The sequence below is a fragment of the Callithrix jacchus genome, chromosome 18 (genome assembly GCF_049354715.1).
Source record: "Callithrix jacchus isolate 240 chromosome 18, calJac240_pri, whole genome shotgun sequence".
NCBI lineage: Eukaryota > Metazoa > Chordata > Mammalia > Primates > Cebidae > Callithrix > Callithrix jacchus.
In genome coordinates this window covers 52,903,264-52,923,202 of record NC_133519.1, presented here as the reverse complement: position 1 = coordinate 52,923,202, position 19,939 = coordinate 52,903,264, and the positions used below count along the sequence as shown (strand labels likewise).

At 32.5% G+C, this 19,939-nt stretch overlaps 1 protein-coding gene across 20 annotated transcripts in view; it reads left to right on the top strand.

Moving 5' to 3' along the window:
• Window positions 1-19,939, top strand: part of KCNT2 (potassium sodium-activated channel subfamily T member 2) — a 430,036-nt gene that overhangs the window by 258,115 nt on the left and 151,982 nt on the right. For all 20 annotated transcript variants that reach the window (XM_078355173.1, XM_078355170.1, XM_078355168.1 and 17 more), the window contains exon 13: window positions 7,125-7,233. In XM_078355173.1, the coding sequence (XP_078211299.1) occupies window positions 7,125-7,233 (109 nt within the window). The remainder of the gene's footprint in view (window positions 1-7,124; window positions 7,234-19,939) is intronic.

Here is a 19,939-nt window from a genome sequence, read left to right as displayed (position 1 = left end):
AATTTTTTTGTATATTTTAGTAGAGACAAGGTTTCACCGTGTTGATCAGGATGGTCTTGATCTCTTGACCTTGTGATCCGCCCGCCTCGGCCTCCCAAAGTGCTGGGATTTGAGAGGTGAGCCACTGTGCCCGGCGTTGTTCTGTTTTTTGAGGGCATAAATTATGTATAAAACCAGGAAGATTTCTGGACCATTAGGATAAGTTTCTTTATCCAAGGTATTCATCCATTGAACTGAAATATTTACTAAATGCTTTCTATATGCCTAATTCTCTTTTATTATCATATTTAATACTCATACTATCTCTATGAAATAAATATTGTTTTACTTATTCATCTGTGATATACAAATGAATGCTAGGTTCTGGGGATAAGCTAGGGTGAGCAAAATGTAGACATGGCCCTTGCCTTCATAGAGCTTACAGTTTACTGAGGACAAACTTTTAAAAATGCTAAAAATCAGATGGGGTTAATTGTATACAGAATATTTGGGATCAAGTATCATGGATATCTATCCCAGTTTACCAGCCGTCAGAAGGAAAGACTTCCTAGATAAGTGACTTTTTAACAGGAGTGAGAGAGGCACGGGTAGGGGTGAACCAGTAAAGAATGTTTTGGGCAAATGGTTCAATGTCAGAGTACTGATTATCTGAGTGGAGAATGTGCATTATTGCGAGAGCGAAGAAAGCGAAGGATGAGAAAATAGTTTGGGAAGAGTTTAATAAAGGTTGTTGTAAACCTTGTTAAGAATTTTGAACTTGATGCTAAAATAAATGAAAGCACTATAGTATTTTAAGTAGCCAAGTACAATAATGTGAATTTTAGCTGGAAAAAACTACATCTGATAAGATTACAGAATTAGTGAAAAAAATGTTTTAAAGCTGAGATAGATTTGCTGACTGGGGGGCTGTTGCCCTCATTCCAAGCCAGAAGTGACAAGTTTCTAGATCAGGTTGTGGCACTGTTGCTGGAGAGAAGTGGAACCTATTAAAGCAATATTTAGAGGCATATTCAACAAGATTCGAGAACTCACTAATGTAAGCTGAGGTGAAGAAGCTGATAATTTGGCATCTGGTTGTATTTTCCTTTGGGAAAAGGAAGGACTACCAGTAGCAAGATGAGTTCAGTTGAGGATAAGAATGTCAAAGGATTAACCAAGGGCATGGTGTCAGAGAAGCCACAGGAGAATATTTTAGGGAGCCAGTGGTCTACAAGTCAACTTTTGCCAAGAATTAAGATAAAGAAGAAAAGCAAGCGGTACACATCCATCATACAATAACCAAAACTTCTGTAGTAAGAATCAGATTCATACTGACTTTCCTTTGCTCATGCATTTTTTTAAGCTCTGAAGTGAAGATTAGAACCCAAGGTTTGTGACTGTGCAGCTTATTCTTTTCTCATTTTTTTAATTAGCTAGACTTTTTATGTTGTTGTTATTGTTAAGCCATTTTAGGTTTACAGAGAAAATGAAACAAAAAAATATAGAGAATGTCCGTATCTCACCCCCATTTTTAACATCTTCCATTATTGTGGTACATTTGTTAAAACTGATTAACCAATATTGATCAATTATTTACCTAAAGTCCATAGTTTACATTAGGGTTCACTCTTTGTGTTGTACATTCTATGGGTTTTGACAAATGTAATATGACATGGATTCACTATTACTATATCATAAGGAATAGTTTTAGGGTCTTAAAAATATTCTCTGCCTTGCCTATACATCCTCTGTCTTCCCTTTTCCCTAACCTGGCAACCAGTGACCTCTGTACTGTCTCCATAATTTTGCATTTCTACAATGACACATAGTTGGAATCATGGAGTATGAGGCCTTTTCACATTGTTTTTTTTTTCACTTAGCAATATGCATTTAAGGTTTTGCATGTTTTCTTCATTTGGTAGCTCATTTCTTTGCATTGTGAAATATTTCCTTGTATGGATGTAGCACGGTTTATCCATTCATCTATTGAAGTACATCTTGATTATTTCCAAGTGTTTGCAATTATAAATTAAGTTGTTTTAAGCATGAATGTGAAAGTTTTTGTGCGGACCTACATTTTCTATTCATTTAGGTAAATACTAAGGAGCCCAATTGCTGGATTATTTGGTAAGGGTATACTTAGTTTTGTTAGAAATTATCCAACTGTATTCCAAAATCGATGTGCCATTTTGCATTCCCCCTACCCGCCCAGCAATGAATGCAACTTCTTGTTGATCTATATCCTCTGTAGCATTTGGTGTTTTCAGCATTTTAGATTTTGGCTCTTATGAAAAGTGTTTAGTTGTGTTTTATTGTTTTATTTTGCAACTTTCTAATGACATGTGTTGAGTATCCTTTCATTCCTCTAATCTATATGTTCTTTGATCAGATGTCTGTTTAAATCTTTTGCCAAGTTTTAATTGAGTTTTCTTGCTATCCACATTTTTGTGTTTTAATATGTTTAGTCCATTAGTGTTTAATGTCATAATATGGTTAGATATAGCTCTAGCTAAATTGTTTTCTGTTGGTTCCCTCTGATTTTTGTCTGTTTTTCCTTTCCCACATTTTTTATTATTTGATTTTGTATAGCATTGAATTTAATATATCTATTTTCTTTTTAGATTTGCCTTTTGAATATTTTTAAGTGCTCTAATATCTATAATATACATCCTTACTCCCTCTTAGTCAACTTCATGGCATTGTTATACCACTTGTTAAAATTGGAAACTTGCATTTATGCCTTTCCTACTGTCCTTTATGTTATAGTCATTAGATATAATATATCCATAGATTAGAAACCACACTAAACAATAATGTAACCTTTGCTCTATTCAGATGATATATTTTACAGAAATTAAGATAAAATAGGTTTTTTTTACAGTCATTCAAACATTAAACATTTCATTTAATGCTTCTTTGATTTCTGAAATTCTTTTTCCCTGGTATCACTTTTCTTGAGCTTGTATAGTTTTCTTAAACTTTTCTTGTAGTATGATTCTAATATCAGTAGATTTTGGAATTTCATTAGATTTCTTTATTTTAAAAAGTCCTTTATTTCACCTTCCTCTTTGAAGGAGTTTTTGCTAGATATACAATTCTTGTTTATAGGGGTTTTTTTGTTTTTTTCCGTGGTTGTTTTGGTTTACGATTTGTGCTGAGAGTCCTTGGCCATGTGACTCTTTCTTTGGGTGCTGTCAAGATGTTGTCTTTATTTTTGAATTTTAACAGTTTGAATAAAATGTGGCTAGGCATGGTTATCTTTTTGTTTATAAATGTAAATAAAGAAGATATATACATATAAATGTATGTCTTCTACAAAATTAAAAAGTTTCTAGTCACTATTTCTTCAAATCATTTTCTGCCCTTTTTTCTCTTTTGTTTTCTTTTTGGGAATTCAATTATATTATGTAAGACCTTTTTACATTGTTACACAAGTGCCTGAACTCTGTTCCCTTTTCCTTACCTTTTCTCTTTGTTTTTCAAATTGGGTAAATTCTATTGATCTATGATCAAGTTCACTGACTCTTTCTTCTGTCATTCCCAATCTACTTCAAAGCCCTCTAGTAAATATGTTTTTTCATGAACTTCAGTTTTTTTAACTTAAAACTATTTTCTATTACTCTGCTGAAATTTTCTTTTTTTATTACAGGAATGTTTTTCATTTCATTGATGATTATAGTTCCAGTAGCAGCTTTAAGTCATTCTCTGCTAATTCTAACATCTCACAGCGTCTAGTAGCTACCAACTGTTGATTATCATTTTGTTTGTTTGCCATGCAAATAGGTCACATTTTTCTGAAAATTCAGAAATTGAGTAAGATAGCATTGTATTTTGGATATTGTGTTATGTTGTGGAGACTTGGATACTCCTGTATTCTTCCAAAGAATGTTAACACTCTTGTTTTAGCAGAAGCTAAGTTGGTTCAACTCAAAATAAAGCAAACTTTATCACCACTGAGGTTGGCAATGCTTCACAAAATGTCAGCTCACATTGTTTTTATGCTTCCCCATGCATTCATGGTTCAGAAGTCAGCCAAAGATGTTTACACTTATTCACAGTATTTGTGGTTTCTCTTTGCTGCCTCTCCCTTTTCCGATCTCCAGTGGCCCTGCTTGCTCCAGGCTTCATTCTCTAGTTCTGGCAGGGCTGCTGTGAAGTCTTAGCTAACTGGTGCTGCTGTGATAACCACGGCTGCCCTCAGGTCACAGCGGCAAAAATGGGGAAATGATAACATGCAAGATACTTCCTCCAAGTTTTAACTCCCTCTAAACTCTGCCTACTTTAGTTCATTTTGTAGGGCCTTTGTATGATGTTTCATAGTTTTTTTAACAGTTGTCATATACAAGGACAATTTATTAGGAGCTTATTCTTTCATGCTGATAGACCTCTGCCCTTCTATATTTCTTCCTTTATTATTAATGTTACATTTTTACTGGTGTCAGCAGACAAGTCTCACTTTAAACTCTTCCTAAGAAATTAATCCTTGTATTTTATCTTTTATCCTTAATGATATTACTTCTATTACTAAGATGATATAATAAGAAAAGCAGCTATTCTCAGCAACTGACTGCCAATCACTATTAAAAGGTATATGCATGTTGTCTGTTTCACCAATCCTATAAGATACAGAATATCTACATTTTACTAATGAGGAACTTTAACTTGTCCAAGTCTAATTAGATATTGAAGGACAAAGCAGGAGTAAAAACCCTAGAATAGCCCCTTATCTTCAACACGACGTTAAACATAATGAAATAAAATAAAAATTATAATTTGGTATGCTTTCACATATATAGTGGTTTACTTTCTGGGTTTTTTTTCTTTTCATTTAAAATTGTTTACTTATAGTGAAAGAGAAATAAACATAATCCTCCACTAAGTTATCCGTAACTCTCAAACCTCAGATTTAAAAGCATGTCACATGGATTGACAGGTATTCACTTGATACATCTTAGAATTATTAGGCTCATTATGATATTTGAATGTTTGCCTGTAAGATACGTATGGTCCACGTAAACCATGCCAGGCTATCATTCACCAACTTTCACGTAACTTAAAGTTACTATCTTAAATTGGGTTGCTGTAACAAAATAGCATAGACTGGGTAGATTATAGACAACAGAAATGTATTGCTAACAATTTTGGAAGCTGGAAAGTTCAGGATCAAGGAGCCAGCAGATTTAGCATCTGGTAAGGACTAAGTTCCTGGTTCCTAGATGGTTGTCTTCTTGCAACATCCTTACATGGCTGAACAGGTGAGGGAGACCTCTCTTGGGTGTCTTTGATATGGATGTTAATCCCTTTCATGATGACTAGCCTTATCATGAGGCCCACTAGAGGCCTCATCTCCTAGTACCTTCACAATGCGGGGTAGGATTTAAACATATAAATTCGGAGTAGACAGAATCATTCAGTCCATAGCAGTTTCCAACCATAAATAACAACTTCTTCTGTCTGTATTTGGATAAACAGTCCCTCATGTCTATCTGTATTTTGGATCTTCCTTTCCTTTCACTAATAGTGCTGTCAGATAGAACTTTCTATGATGGTGAACATTTTATATTATCTCCACTGTCTAATATGGCAGCCACTAGCCATGTGCAGCTTTGAGTGCTTGAAATGTGGCTAGTGTGATTGAGAAATTAAATTCTTAACTTTGTTTAAGGTTAGTTACTTCAAATTTTAATAGCCTGATGTACCTGGTGGCTGTTATATGGACAGTGCTATCCTAGAGAACTTTTGTGCTTCCTTTTAAAAAATGTATTAGCTAAATCTGTGGCACATTTCTCTAATAATCTTCCTTGATTTTTTCAATTCATAGAATTTATGGGGTGACTACTATGGAAAGAAGTTCATGTTAAGCATGGTTTTGATTTTCTTTCTTAGGCTAAGCATCTTTTTAAAAACATTTTTGATATACTTTATTATATTCAAGAGTTTTTTAAGTCTTCAAACCTAACTCACAGGTCAACTCAACACACACACACACACACACCCCCATACACACACACACATACCCATCACCCATACACAGGTCAAAATCATTTTACCTTTACTATTATATAAAAAGTAATTTTCAGCTGGGCGCGGTGGCTCAAGCCTGTTAATCCCAGCACTTTGGGAGGCCGAGGCGGGTGGATCACAAGGTTAAGAGATCAAGACCATCCTGGACAACATGGCGAAACCCCATCTCTACTAAAAATACAAAAAATTAGCTGGGTATGGTGGCGTGTGCCTGTAATCCCAGCTATGATGCTGAGGCAGGAGAATTGCCTGAACCCGGGAGGCGGAGGTTGCAGTGAGCCGAGATCGCGCCATTGCACTCCAGCCTGGGTACTGGGTAACAAGAGCGAAACTTCGTCTCAAAAAAAAAAAAAAAAAAGTAATTTTCTAAGCATGTTGACATTATGTGTACATTTTTTATTTCTCCTTGGAAATTCCTATTACAAACTATTAGTTGTGGTACATGTCTGAAGGCTTCTGACTGCAGGAATTTTCTAGAAAATTTATTTTTAAGTCTGTCTAGCTATTTTTCTCTTAACCTTTGCTAATATTCTAAGTGCTGGTAATTAGCTATGATTGAATTAGCTGTTATTACCTTCTTTTATAGAAATAGTAAGTGCCCCACATATACACCATGGAACACTATGCAGCCATAAAATGCGTGAGTTCATGTCCTTTGCAAGGAAAGGGATGAAGGTGGAAACCAACATTCACAGCAAACTAACACAAGAACAGAAAACCAAACACCGCATGTTCTCACTCATAAGTGGGTGTTGAACAATGAGAACACATGGACACAGGGAGGGGAACATCACACACTGGGGATTGTCAAGGGGTGGGAGACTAGGGAAAGGATAGCATTAGGAGAAGTACCTAATGAAGATGATGCGGTGATGGGTGCAGCCAACCACCATGGTACCTGTATACCTATGTAACAAACCTGCATGTTCTGCACATGTACCTCAGAACTTAAAGTACAATTAAAAAAAAGAATAACAAGTGCCCTTAATAAGTCCTCACAGTAACTTTTATGTTTAAGTGTTAACTATGGATGTGACCAAGCAAACTGATTGCTTATTTTTACTTTATATGTTATAAAAATGATAACCTATGACAAGATATTTTTATTTTGATCATTTCAGGATCACCAAACAATTTTGAGAGCATGGGCTGTGAAAGATTTTGCTCCAAATTGTCCTTTGTATGTCCAGATATTAAAGCCTGAAAATAAATTTCACATCAAATTTGCTGGTAAGTTTTTATCTTGAATGAGATCCATTGAATTTCCTCAAACTCCTATAGTGGCTTAAGAATTATGTCTCTGAAGTAAGTGGCAACTTAAAATATTCAAGGTTCTAAAGAACTGAAAATGATCATTAAAAATCATTTACTTGATTTGAGAAGATTTATCTACTTTAATATGTGACAGGATAATATTTTTAATTGGGTCTTAATTTTTTATATAACATGGTGATTTTAGTAGGTTAACTTACTGGATACCTTAATAAGCCTAAATAAATTAGTAGTAGGATATTTATGCATAATATAGACACAAATTTCAAGTGCGATATCTACTCATTTATACATAGGTTTACACATAGATGGGTAATACTTGGCTATAGATTATTGTTTAATACACATGTAGGCTTACCATGCAATAGACTAACACATTGAAATTTACTCAGATATATTTAAATACAGTTAATTTTTGGAGTAGACTTTGAAAAGAATTCAAGAAAAAGATGCATGTGAAATTTTTGAAGTTACTGCTTTTAAAATGATTGATCACGTGATATTTTACTTTGAATTGTTAGAATATTGAACAGGAAAATTGTGCTTGATTTTTTTCTTAAATGCTTCTGCAAATGAAAAAACTAATTTTGATTTAAGCATCAGTTTATCATAATGACCCCATGTTTTACATTATATTCTAACTAAAGCACCAACAGTCGTTAAAATGTAAGTCATTTTAGCGATGTGTCAGCAAAATGTATTTCCTTCTGAAAATGTGTTAACATATCTTTAAATTCTTACCTATTAGTATATGATTTTGAAATGAAAAACTGTAAATACTAGGAAATTTTGATATAATGATAAGAAAATTATGAAATGGTTGTTATTCAGTTTGCTCTAGCCGTCCCCAAATTTATGTCATCAATTTTTTTTCCTAACTATATATAGTAAACAATTTAAAGTAATGGCTTCCAACTGTGGTTGCATATTAGTATGTTTTTGGAAGAATGTCTATAGTACTGATCATAGAGATTCTGATTTATATAGTGTGATAGGTTCTAGGGCCTCTCTAAGGCTATTTCTTAAATTGAAAATTAAAAATAACCATCTCATTTGTAGAAGGCTTTGTGAAATTAAATGGAAAAATATGTGTAAAGTACTCCGTCTACAACCTGTTACATATATCATTAGCATTTATCAAATTTATTAAACAGACCTTTGTAACAAGGCTGCCTTATCTTTTTGTTATTTAAGGAAAGGAATATTTTTGAAAAATTTTCAATATACATGGTGATGACTTGCTATGACAAAATTTTTGAATGGCAGTAATGACATTAGCACTAAGCGAAATATCAGAAAAGATGACTTTAAATTTGAGTGCCACCACTTAAGACAGGTAGGCAGATTAATATTTTTTGCCTTATTTCCTGTCTTAAGACAGGTAGGCAGATTAATATCTTGAGCCTTATTTCCTGCCTATTAAAAGTCCATACAGATGATGTCTCTGTTTTATTAGGGTTAATAGTATGGATTTAATAAATACTGCCTGAAACATATTAAGTGTTCTATAAATGGATATTATATCAGGACCTTAAAACAGTATGTATTTTCAAAAGACAATTCATGATTTTGAGTATATCTTAACTAAAATTCAGAGCAGACTTGAGTGCTTTCTCCCTTCTTTAGCATGCCATTGGTATGTTCCCACAGAGAGATCAAAGTTGCTGAAAAAGTCTACTGCTAAAAAAATACAGACTGTTTGCATTAATTTATTTTCTTCTCTTTGTCATTATTTTAATAATACCATCAAAATGAATGGATTATTTACAAATTCTATCCCATCAATTTGTCTCAATATTTCTCATTTCGACATCTGATGAAATATTTTTCATTAGTGCCTACATTCTTTTATGACTCAGATTACAACATTTCAGAGGATCTCTTTTTATATTCTGTAAAGATGAAGGCATCCTACTTTCATTAAAAAGCAGCAAAAAGGGTTTGGAGTGATGTATGAGGCTGTCAAACCAACATCATATATTTTATATCTCAGTATGAGGTTAAAAAATTATGGACTTTACCTTTCAAAAGGCAGGGTGTCAAGCTGTCACTTAGTTTGTGTAAAAGATTGTTAAAATAATGGCCCTGAAGAAACCATGATCTATGTGTCTATCTATGCCCAGTTGCCATGTGATTTAGGAGCTTTTTACCATGAAGAGGTGAAATCTATTTTTCCATCTTTAAATGTCGGATTTGCCTTGTGATTTACTTTGACCAATGTAATATAACAAAAGTTACGCTGTGTAACATCAGAAGCTAATTATGCCGTGTAACATCAGAAGCTAAGAATTAAAAGGCCATACTGGTTCTGCTCTTGCTGTTTTGGAACGTTTCCCAGAGAATACATGTAAAGAAACCCATTTTAGCCTCTCTAAGGATGAAAAATCACATGGAAAGTGAGGCTCATACATGCAGCACCTCACCTGTTCAGCTCCCAACTTATTTACCAGCCAACCAAAAGAATATTGCTGACTCACATAATTTTGAGAAATAAAATGGTGATTAAGTCACATAAGTTTAAAGGTTATTAGTCCTGTGGTAGTAGATAACTAATATTATTGGTGATAAAATAATAATTACTTTAATGTTAAATCATATTTACTTGATGATATTTATTGTATTCTTGTCCTTTTACTCTCATAGGCATTAAATAAGCAGATTCCCATATTCATAAGATATGAAATAAGACATTTCTATTTCCATTTATTTAAATAGCTCCTTCAATTTACCCTAAATTGTGGAAATATAATAATGATTATAATTTATGTTTAAAAAGTAAGCAAAGATAACTTTCAGCAAATTGTCCTTTTTATAATAAATTTGTCAAAATAACATGATGGACATGGCACATTCTGGAATGAGACGTTTCATGGTGTTGTGTAGTTGCTGTCCTGTGTCCTAACTGCATGACCTCAGGCTTCTTCAAGTCTTTAAGCTCAAGTTTTTCAAGTTATAAAATGGGGATGATATGAGAAACAATCCTCTCATGTCATTGTAATACTTAAAAGGATACTTGGAAGGGTTTTTAAAATTTTTAAGCCATCCATAAGTGATAGCTATTTAAGCAATTGATATAATTTATATATTGAGTACCTATTTGTAATCTTCATAACAAATTTATATTGTTTAGCGGAAAACTAACTGGGCTTGCCCATAATGCTTTACAAAGAGTTTATAAGAGAGATTTCAAAGCACATAATTCTGAGCTTACATACATTTTCTCAGAAAATAGAAAACATAAGATATCTTTCCAACTCATTTTATGGGAATATCATAGCCTTGATACAAAACTCATTAAGGATAGTTTTGGAGATGACATTTAGAGACTAACTTAATTGGTTAACAGAGTTGGAAAATTATATAAAATATTTTAGCAAAACAAAAGGAGTAATATATTTATAAAAGAATATATAATCACCAAGTTGAATTATTCCATAAATAGATCATATTAAAAGAAATAACCATATCATAATTTTAATGAATATAATAAAGTATTTGAGAAAGAAATCAATATTCATTAACCATTTACAAAAAAGATCTATTGAAAAGCTAGGACCAAAGCCCATGACAAGTTGTCTTCAAAATAACCAATAAAAAATTATATTTAATGACCACATACTGAAAATCTGTCATTTAAGTAGGTGTCTACTAAAATCACTTTTATTCTGTATTTTTCGGGTAACCATAAGAATGTCAGTGAAGCTGGAAAAAAGTAAAAGATATAAGCATCAGAGAACAAGAAATAAAACTGCTATTCTCCACATATCATCAGATTCTCTACAAGGAAAATTAAAAAGATATATTTTTCTTTCTATTCACCTTTTCCTTAGAGGATCTCATCCATTTATATAATTTGCAAAATTAAAACTCTTCTTCAGTATCCACTATGAGCTTCAGTTTTGAATCTTCAACTGCATGGTCAGTATCTTTTATTAGATTTCTAGCAGCCCTCTTAAAATTAAGATGTTTAAAAATAGTTATTGATTGTTCTCTGACCTGAAACCTGTTTCTCACCCATTATTCCCAGTGCCATCTGTTTAGAACTCAATCAAAAACCTGTGAGTCATTCTTTCCTTCTCTGCATCCAATCCCACATCTTCTCCTATTGATTATACTGCCTAATCTACTGCCACATCACAAACCTGGGCTGTTTTTAAAAAGTCCCTTTTCATCTTTTTCTGGATATTCACAAGTTGTATCTATAAGCTCACTGCTGTACTTCATGTCCCTCAGCACATTCGCAACAGTGATAGCTGTTTGTGTATCACGGGAAGCAGCTCCACTTTTATACCTCCATTGTCAGCTGAAACTTATTTTCTTTTACCAGTATATATATGCCAGTATCTTTTTACAATATCATTATTCTTTAAAGATTATTTCTTGTGAATAGTTTTTGTCACGTTTTATGGTTCAAGAGTCAGATGGCAATGTAGCTTTAGTAATGTTAAATTATTTTTTACCAGTGAGAGACTTTTTTTTTGGTACCAATATAATATTTTTGCTGGAAGTGGTAATTGGTACTGAAACATATGACAGAGGCAATGGCAGCGTGCCATAAACATGACTAATACAAAAATGTGTTTTTGTAGCATCTTGTATTCTCTGTCAAGCTCTGTGGGACAAGTGAGTCTAGTAAGGTCTTCTCCAGGGTTGACTATCTGATCTACAATCACCTGGGAAAACCTTATGCCTCCGTGTTGTGGAGCCCTTTATAAATTCCCCTTGTTAGTTGCAAAACCATGACTAAAAGGCACAAGGTTATGGCATTCAGTTATCAGACATGTTTTTGTAGCTCAATATTTAGTCAGACTAAAATCAACTTCATATTTTCTTCTCTACTTTGCATTTCCCAAATCATTAATGCACACGCACACACGCACATGCACACACACACACGCACACATATACATGCTGCACACACACCCCCAAAAAATAAAACAATATGTACTTTACTAGGAGGAGAACTTCTTCATTGGAAAACCTTGAATGAACCTTAAACATAAATGGTGCTCTGCAATTAATCAATTTCAGCTAAATAAAATTTGATGTTTGTCTCCTAGTCATATGAAGTTACTCAGAAAATCAGTGGGAGGTGAATTAATGTTTTAGGAGTAAATTAATAGCTAAATTTAGATAAACACAATATCTCTATCCTCTCAATAAACTGTTATATCATTTGTGAATATTCAATTCTCTTAGCTTCTTTATTAAATTTTCTTAAAACTGTTTAGTCCTATGAAAATTTTCCACTTCATTTGAACAGATATGAGAAGAAATAAAAATCGAATTGGCAAATTTTTACCCACAAGTAGAAGTAAAGAATGTAAAAACAAATGAGTGAATGAAAATGTCTATTTCCCATGCTTGTTTTTTAGTCCAAAGTCTACCCTTGAGATGGTTTCCATGCTTTGGTTATGGTATTTCATATGCAACAAAATTTGATTGTAGTTTGTTCATGAAAAGTAGAATCATATCTCAACAGTAAAGTGTTGACTGAATGAAATACTTTGTACTTCACAATTCAAACCTGCCCAGAAGAATGTGTCATTATACTAGAACAGTAGGAATTAGTTTTTCTAACAATTAAATAAAAAAAAATTTCTAATTACAATAGGAAGTTAAAAGTCCAAGCAAATGTATATGTATTTTTAGCAATATTATGACAATATTGTTTAAACATATATCTTTCTTCTAGTAGAGTGTGATTCCCATTATAAAAGTAATAATATTTAACGTACACACACATGCATGCATATATCTTGGAGAAATTATTTGACCAGGAAATGAAGGATTTGCTCAGCTTAGCCATCACCTATTTTGTACTAAATCACTAGATATTCCAATGCATCACTTTTTCCTACCCAAGAAAAAAGAGTGGGAAAATATTTCCAAGCAATATAAATATTGGAAATCATCTTAGCTGTTTCTAAATAACATATGGATGTGCAGGCTTGACTTTCACCAAATGGTAAAGTGTGAGTTTTTCATGCTGAATGATTTCTTCATTTCCCATGTAACACCCACATAGACATCATTTTAAACTTCATTTTTACAACCTACTTAAGAACATAATGCTTAGAGTTGTTATATTTTCAAAATATAAAACATCAGACCTTTGAAAATTTCTCAATTTTATGGATGGAAATCTTTTCTCTTTGATTTTTTTTTTTTTAATAATTATGGAGAACATCAGAAAATACCAGACATAGGGCCATGTTCAAACCCAGCACTGTTTGGAGAATCTTTAATTTTTTAATGTCATTCCTTACTATTTTTTACTTTCAAAAAATCAAACTTACACTGTTTAAAACAGTCATACAATAAAAAAAAAACAAAACCGTATTCTCTCCATCTACATTCAAATGCTGTTAACATTTTGCCACATTTGACTAATCCCTTTTATGCATACACAAATACACAAACATTTTTATTTCAGCATAGCTCTCTTAAGAATAAGGAAATTCTGCTGCATAGCAATGCTAAAATTTTTACCCCTAAAATGTTCAGTAATAATTTTGTGGATCCAGTTTATATTCAAATGTTATCAGTTGTCCCTCAGAGTTTCCTTAAATCTGTATTTTCAAATTCAGTATGAAATCAACACTTTATTTTTACTACAGTAACATTTTTTTCTTTTTAAAAATTTAAAGTTTTAGATTTACAGAGAAGCAGTATAGCTAGTACAAAGAGTTCCATATGCCCTCTACATACCACACCTTCCCCTAATATTAATGTGGTCTATATAACATCATCCATTTAATCAACACAAGAAATTAACATTGGTGTTGATCATTTTTAATTGAAAATTTAAAAATTTAAATGTTGCAAAAGGTTTCCAGGCCATGTTTCCTGTTTATTCTCCTTGACATTTGATTAAATTGGCACTGGACATTAGGTATGTCAAGTCATTTTCTTGTGAGCCACTTATGACTTAATTAACTAAAAGAATCTTTTTGTTTCTCTTCATTAATGTTTTTTATAGTTGTATATTCCGAAACACCAAATTTCTTGGTCCTGAGTACTGGAGTAAAATAATACTTCTTTTTTTTTTTAGAAAGCACCAGACATATTCTATCATGTCCTAGACCTATGATACTTAGTTTGCCAAGTAGTTCCTTGATATAAATGTTGAAAAAGACCAGGTATGCTCTTTCACTCTTGAATACTTTTTCATTTTTTTCTAGAGTTGTACTATGATCAATTTGTTGTTCTAGGCACTAGTGATATAATGATGAACAAGATGTAATAGTTGTCAATTCAGTGACAAATTTTCTTATTGCCTTTACCTCTTACCCTTTAAAAAAGCCAAACACTTTTATGTGCTTCCCAAGAATACCACTCCAATGAGCTTATCCTTACTGCATAGGGCTTTAGTTGGAGTCTTACAGTCCTCTTTTCCTGTCCTTCTTACCCTCCATGTATATCCAACCAATGATTCCAGTTAATGCTCTAGTCTCACTGGATATTGCTTAATGAATTTAGTCAATCTCATATACCTACAATAGATAGTAAAGGTTTTCATGATTTAGCTTCCCCATCCCAGAAGTAATTGTATTTGCTTTGAAAAGAGTCTCTGAAAAATATATTTTTTAAAAGCAAAAGAATGAATGAGATCTTAACAATAGAATGGCCAGCCAGTAGAGATGACAGTTTTATAATGGGATTTTAAAACTATTGTTGCCTCAAATCACCTTGCCTTGGAACTTCGTATTGTGTACATACACACACACACAAATAAATGTGTATGCATTCGTATGTTGTGATTGTGAACTAAATTTTACTAAGATTTTGTTGGAGAAGTTTTGTGAGAACAATAAAAGTATTAGGTAAAGGCATAAAATTTTTACTAGATGATAAAATAACTCTAGGGAAATGTTGAATGCAGTGAGGACAAAAAGAACCCCATAGGAGTGATTATTTAGGAAGCTATTATAGTTGTCCAGGTGAGAGATACTGAGGGAGCTAACATAAGATAAAATGGGGAGTGAGACAGATACATAAAACATTTTATATATTTTCTGTAGACTTAAAAATTAGTTGACTACAGGAACCAAAGGAGATTCAGAAAACCATTTTATTTTATCTTTGCTACTCTCACTTTTTCATATATCTTCACATTTAATATGAATTCTTTTATAGTTCTGAACTAATTGATTTATAGTCATTTAAATATCTACTTAACACAAGAATATGAGTTTAAGTGTTTTATGTGTCCAGTGATTGCACAGTGCTTGACACTTAACATCTAAATACTGTACTATACAAAATAAACAATTTAAAAGATCCACTTAAAAAAGGAATAATACAACTTTGTAAAATAAAATATGACAAAATCAGTGAAATTGTTTACAAGTACCAAGTTTAATGTTCCATCATGTTGTGGTAAATTTTTTAAAAAAAGAATTCTAGAGGAGAGAGTAACACAGAAAAAGAGCAGCAGAAATCTAAATACAGCTCCTTATAGTTTTTTTTTTCTGTGTATTAGGTCACACATGTATAAAATGAAATTCTAAAAGCCAGGCTAAAAGCAACCAAAGAATCATAAGCAGAAAAATTCCCAGTGCTCAAACAGGGTAAGGAGATATTCACACTCTGAGCAGACATAGTAGAAGGACCTTGGCAATCAACAGGGCATTTGAAATCTTAAGAGAGACATAGTTTGCTAGTAAGGTTGACCTAGCCCAGAGTGAAGGATACTCTAAATAGATCAGCAGTAGTTTTCAGTAATAAAAGCCTACCACTAACTTTTCAATTTACAATGACACAAACTTATTATCTGTGTTTCCATGGGTCAAGATTCCAGGAATGGGTTGTGTAACCCCCCTAGTCAAGGTCTCATCAGTCTGCAATGAAGATATCCACTTAATCTATAATCTCATTTGAGGCTTGATTCTTAGAATTCTGCAAACTAACACTACCTTTGCAAAGCTTAAAAATCCAGCAGGCCTTCAAGGTATCAAACTAATTCTACCAAAATGAAGCACCCCATTTTAAAAGAAAGAAAATCCAAACATAAACATTGTATAAAGTAACATTCACATTGGCCAGTGTCAAATTCAAATGACTAGATACATCAATAAATGGGAAATTTCGATTATGATCAAGGCAGAAATAAAACCTCTTCTCTACAAAGCTCATATCCAGAAAATAAAGGAGAGAAGAAAAAAAATTATACTGATTTTGTAAGGCCAGCATTATTTGATTAGGCCAAAGTCAAAGACATCATGAGAAATGAAAATTGCAATCTGATACTTTTTGTGAACACAGATGCAAAAATCTTCCAACAAATCAATAGCAAATCCAATTCAGTAATATACAGAATGAATATACTGTTACCGAGTAGGGTTTATCCCAAGGCTATGATAGTCACATATCATTTAAAATCGGAACAGTTCCCCATATTAATACATTAAAGGGGAAAATAAGCTTAGTGATCACATCAACAGATGCAATAACAGCATTTTAAAAATTAGTAATGTTTTAACAAAAATTTGTGCATACTGGAAATAGAAGAAAACCAACATCATATTTTTATTATACTTGATAATAATAAGCTGAGTACTTAACTCTAATATTGAAAAGTCAAAGATGCCTGCTCTACTTCTATTCATACTGTACCGAAGATCCTAATCTGTGCAATAAGGCAAATTACATAAATGTTAGTGTGCATGTTAGAAAGGAAATAGTAAAACTATCTTTATTCTTAAACTAAGTGAACATTCTTTAAAAATGATAATGAATCTATTTTAAAAGATAGTAGAACTAATTAATAAGTTAAGAACATCAAAATGATCTTCCTTATACAGAAGTCAATTTTATTTTTCTATACTTGTAAAGATAATTTAGAAATTTAAAATTAACCTTCAAAATTTATCAGAAGTATGAATTCGATATGGGAAAACTTAATAAAATATGTGCAAATCTCATATAACGAAACTAAACATTGTTGAGAGAAATTTTGTAAAGACTTAAGATGAGAATGTAGCATTTCAAAGGGTTAGAGATTCAATATTTTTAACACGTTAATTAGGTCCAAATTAACCTATAGAGTCAATATATATTTCAACTAAAATTATAGCTGGCTCTTTGAAATATTAATCATGTTTTAAATGATATAAAAATATAAGGAAGTGATAATAGCCATAACAACTATGAAAAAGAAGATTCATGTCAGAATATCCTTAGTACCTGTTTTGAAGCTTCAGTGTAATATTGAAGTATTAAAGACAGAATGGAATTATCATAATCACAGACAAATAGACCAATGGAACAGAATACAGTCCAGAAGTAGATTAACTTCTGTATTTTCAAGAAAGATGACAAGTTAATTACTTTGGAGAGGCCACAATCCTCAACAGCTAGTTCTGGATCAATTTTATATCCTTCTGGAAAATGTGTATGTCTTGAGCCTTATTTCACACCACATACTGAATATTAACTTGAAATAAATTATAGATTTAAATGTAAAAAGTGAGACTACAAAATATCTAAAATAAAACATAGAGGAATGCTCTCACAATCTTGGGTAGCAAATATTTCTTTGCTGGGACAAACAAAAACCACAAGCTGTAAGAGAGAGAGAGGAAAAAAGAAAAGAAAAATTGGCTTTCATCAAAATTAAACCTTCCATTGTTCACAAGACAATTTCAAAGAATGGAGAGCCTCAGACTGGGATAAAAAGATTCACAATGAATATATCTGAGTAAAGTTTGAATCCAAACATATATAAAGAACTCCTACAATTCGATTTTAAGAGTCCAAATGAACCATTAAAAATAGGTAGAAGAATTGAATGGACATTTTATACACATACAAGGACATACCAATGAACACTAAGCATATGAAAAGATTCTCAGTATTACTAATCAGCAAAATAAAGATTGGAAAGCAGTACCATTACATGCACAGAATGGCAAAATTGAAAGGATTCTTAGTATCATGTTACTGAAGCTCTAATGCCCTCTTGAAGCTTACATTCTAGTGGGAAAGATGGTTTGAGCAAGTAAGTACTTAGGTAACAAGGGAAAAAAATGCAAACATCAAGGAAAGCTTAAAGTAGGGTGGCAATATAGGTATGATAGATGAATTTTGGCAAAGGGACACATAAGTTATAAACTGACACAGGAATGGGTTACACTTAAATAAATGCAGATATGAGTAATTCCTGAATATTGCCATACAGTAAGAAACCAAGGTAGAAAATGGTATGGTGAATTAACAGGAACTTAAAAAACTTAATATGGCTGCAGCAAGATAGAGGATTGTAGGAACTGGGGATGGAAAACAAGGCAGAGATAAGATTAGGAAGGACTTTATAATTCACTTCATAAAGAAATATATAATACTAGGTAGAAGATGGGTTTGTTGATTATTATTTTAATTTATAGATTTTTTCATTTTCTCATTTTTAACGAGATCCAAATAATCAAACATAATTAATACCATGATAAAATTTGTGAATGGTTATATCTAAGCAGCGAACATGTCATTCACCTAATTATGTTATGTTTGTATAGACTATAATACTGTTTATGTGAAGTGAAATATCATTATTACTGATAGCAAATTATATGTATAAATTTATGAGTATGTGTTCATATATTTTATAACCCATGATCAAGCTTATTTAATATTTTCATAAAGTCACCTTCATTTATGCCAAATTCTTATTTAAGCCATTATGCTACTCTGTATAATCAGTCATAAGGACAAAATTGATAAATCTGCCAATAGCTAAATCCTTCTTGAGGAATGCTAACTCTGATTCCAATAAATAATGAAAAATAAGGCAACTGAAAAAGTGGTAGCTATTTGTAAATATTACCAATGTGAATATGATTAGTGGAATTTCTAGGTTAAATGGTATTTTTACTTTAATGGTTTTTAATACACAACACCAATTTGCTCTCCAAAAATACATAACTTGCTCTATAACAAATGGGAAATATTAACTTTTTCCCTTTGGTAGAGTGAAAAATACTTAAGAACTACAATAATTATTATAATACTAGTGGAAGCCAACACCTGTAGTGCTTACCGTGCAAGGTCTACTGTTCTAAGGCACTACTTATAGGTTAACTGAATTCTCATTACAATCTCATAAGCTAATATATTAGTTATATATTGCTGCAGAAAGACTCCAAAACATTGTGATATAAATAGCAATGTAAATTTATTACCGTGGGTCAGGAGTTTGGGAGAGTAATAATCAGGATATTTATGATATTGCAGTGAAAATGTCAGTTATTTAAAGTAGCTGCAATTATCAAATAACTACAGTTACTTGAAAGCTTGACTTTGGTAAAATATCTTTTTTCAAAGTGGTTTACTTACATGGCTCCCAAGTTAGTGCTGGCTGTTGGTAGGAGATCTTGGTTTCTTACCATGTGGACCTTTCCTCTGTGCTGCTCGAACGTCCTCATGATATGGCAGCTGGCTTTTCCCAGGGCAGATGATCCAAGAGAGAGCAAGGCAAAGCCACAATGCCTTTTATGGCATACCCATAGGTGGCAAACTTTGTTATTCTGCAATATCCTAATGGTTATACAGTTCAGCATTATTCTGTGTAGGAGGGAACGGAATAGGCGTGAATACCAGTAGGTAAGAATTATTGGGGGCAATCCTGGAGGCTGGCTACCACATACAGCTTATGTTATTATTTCTA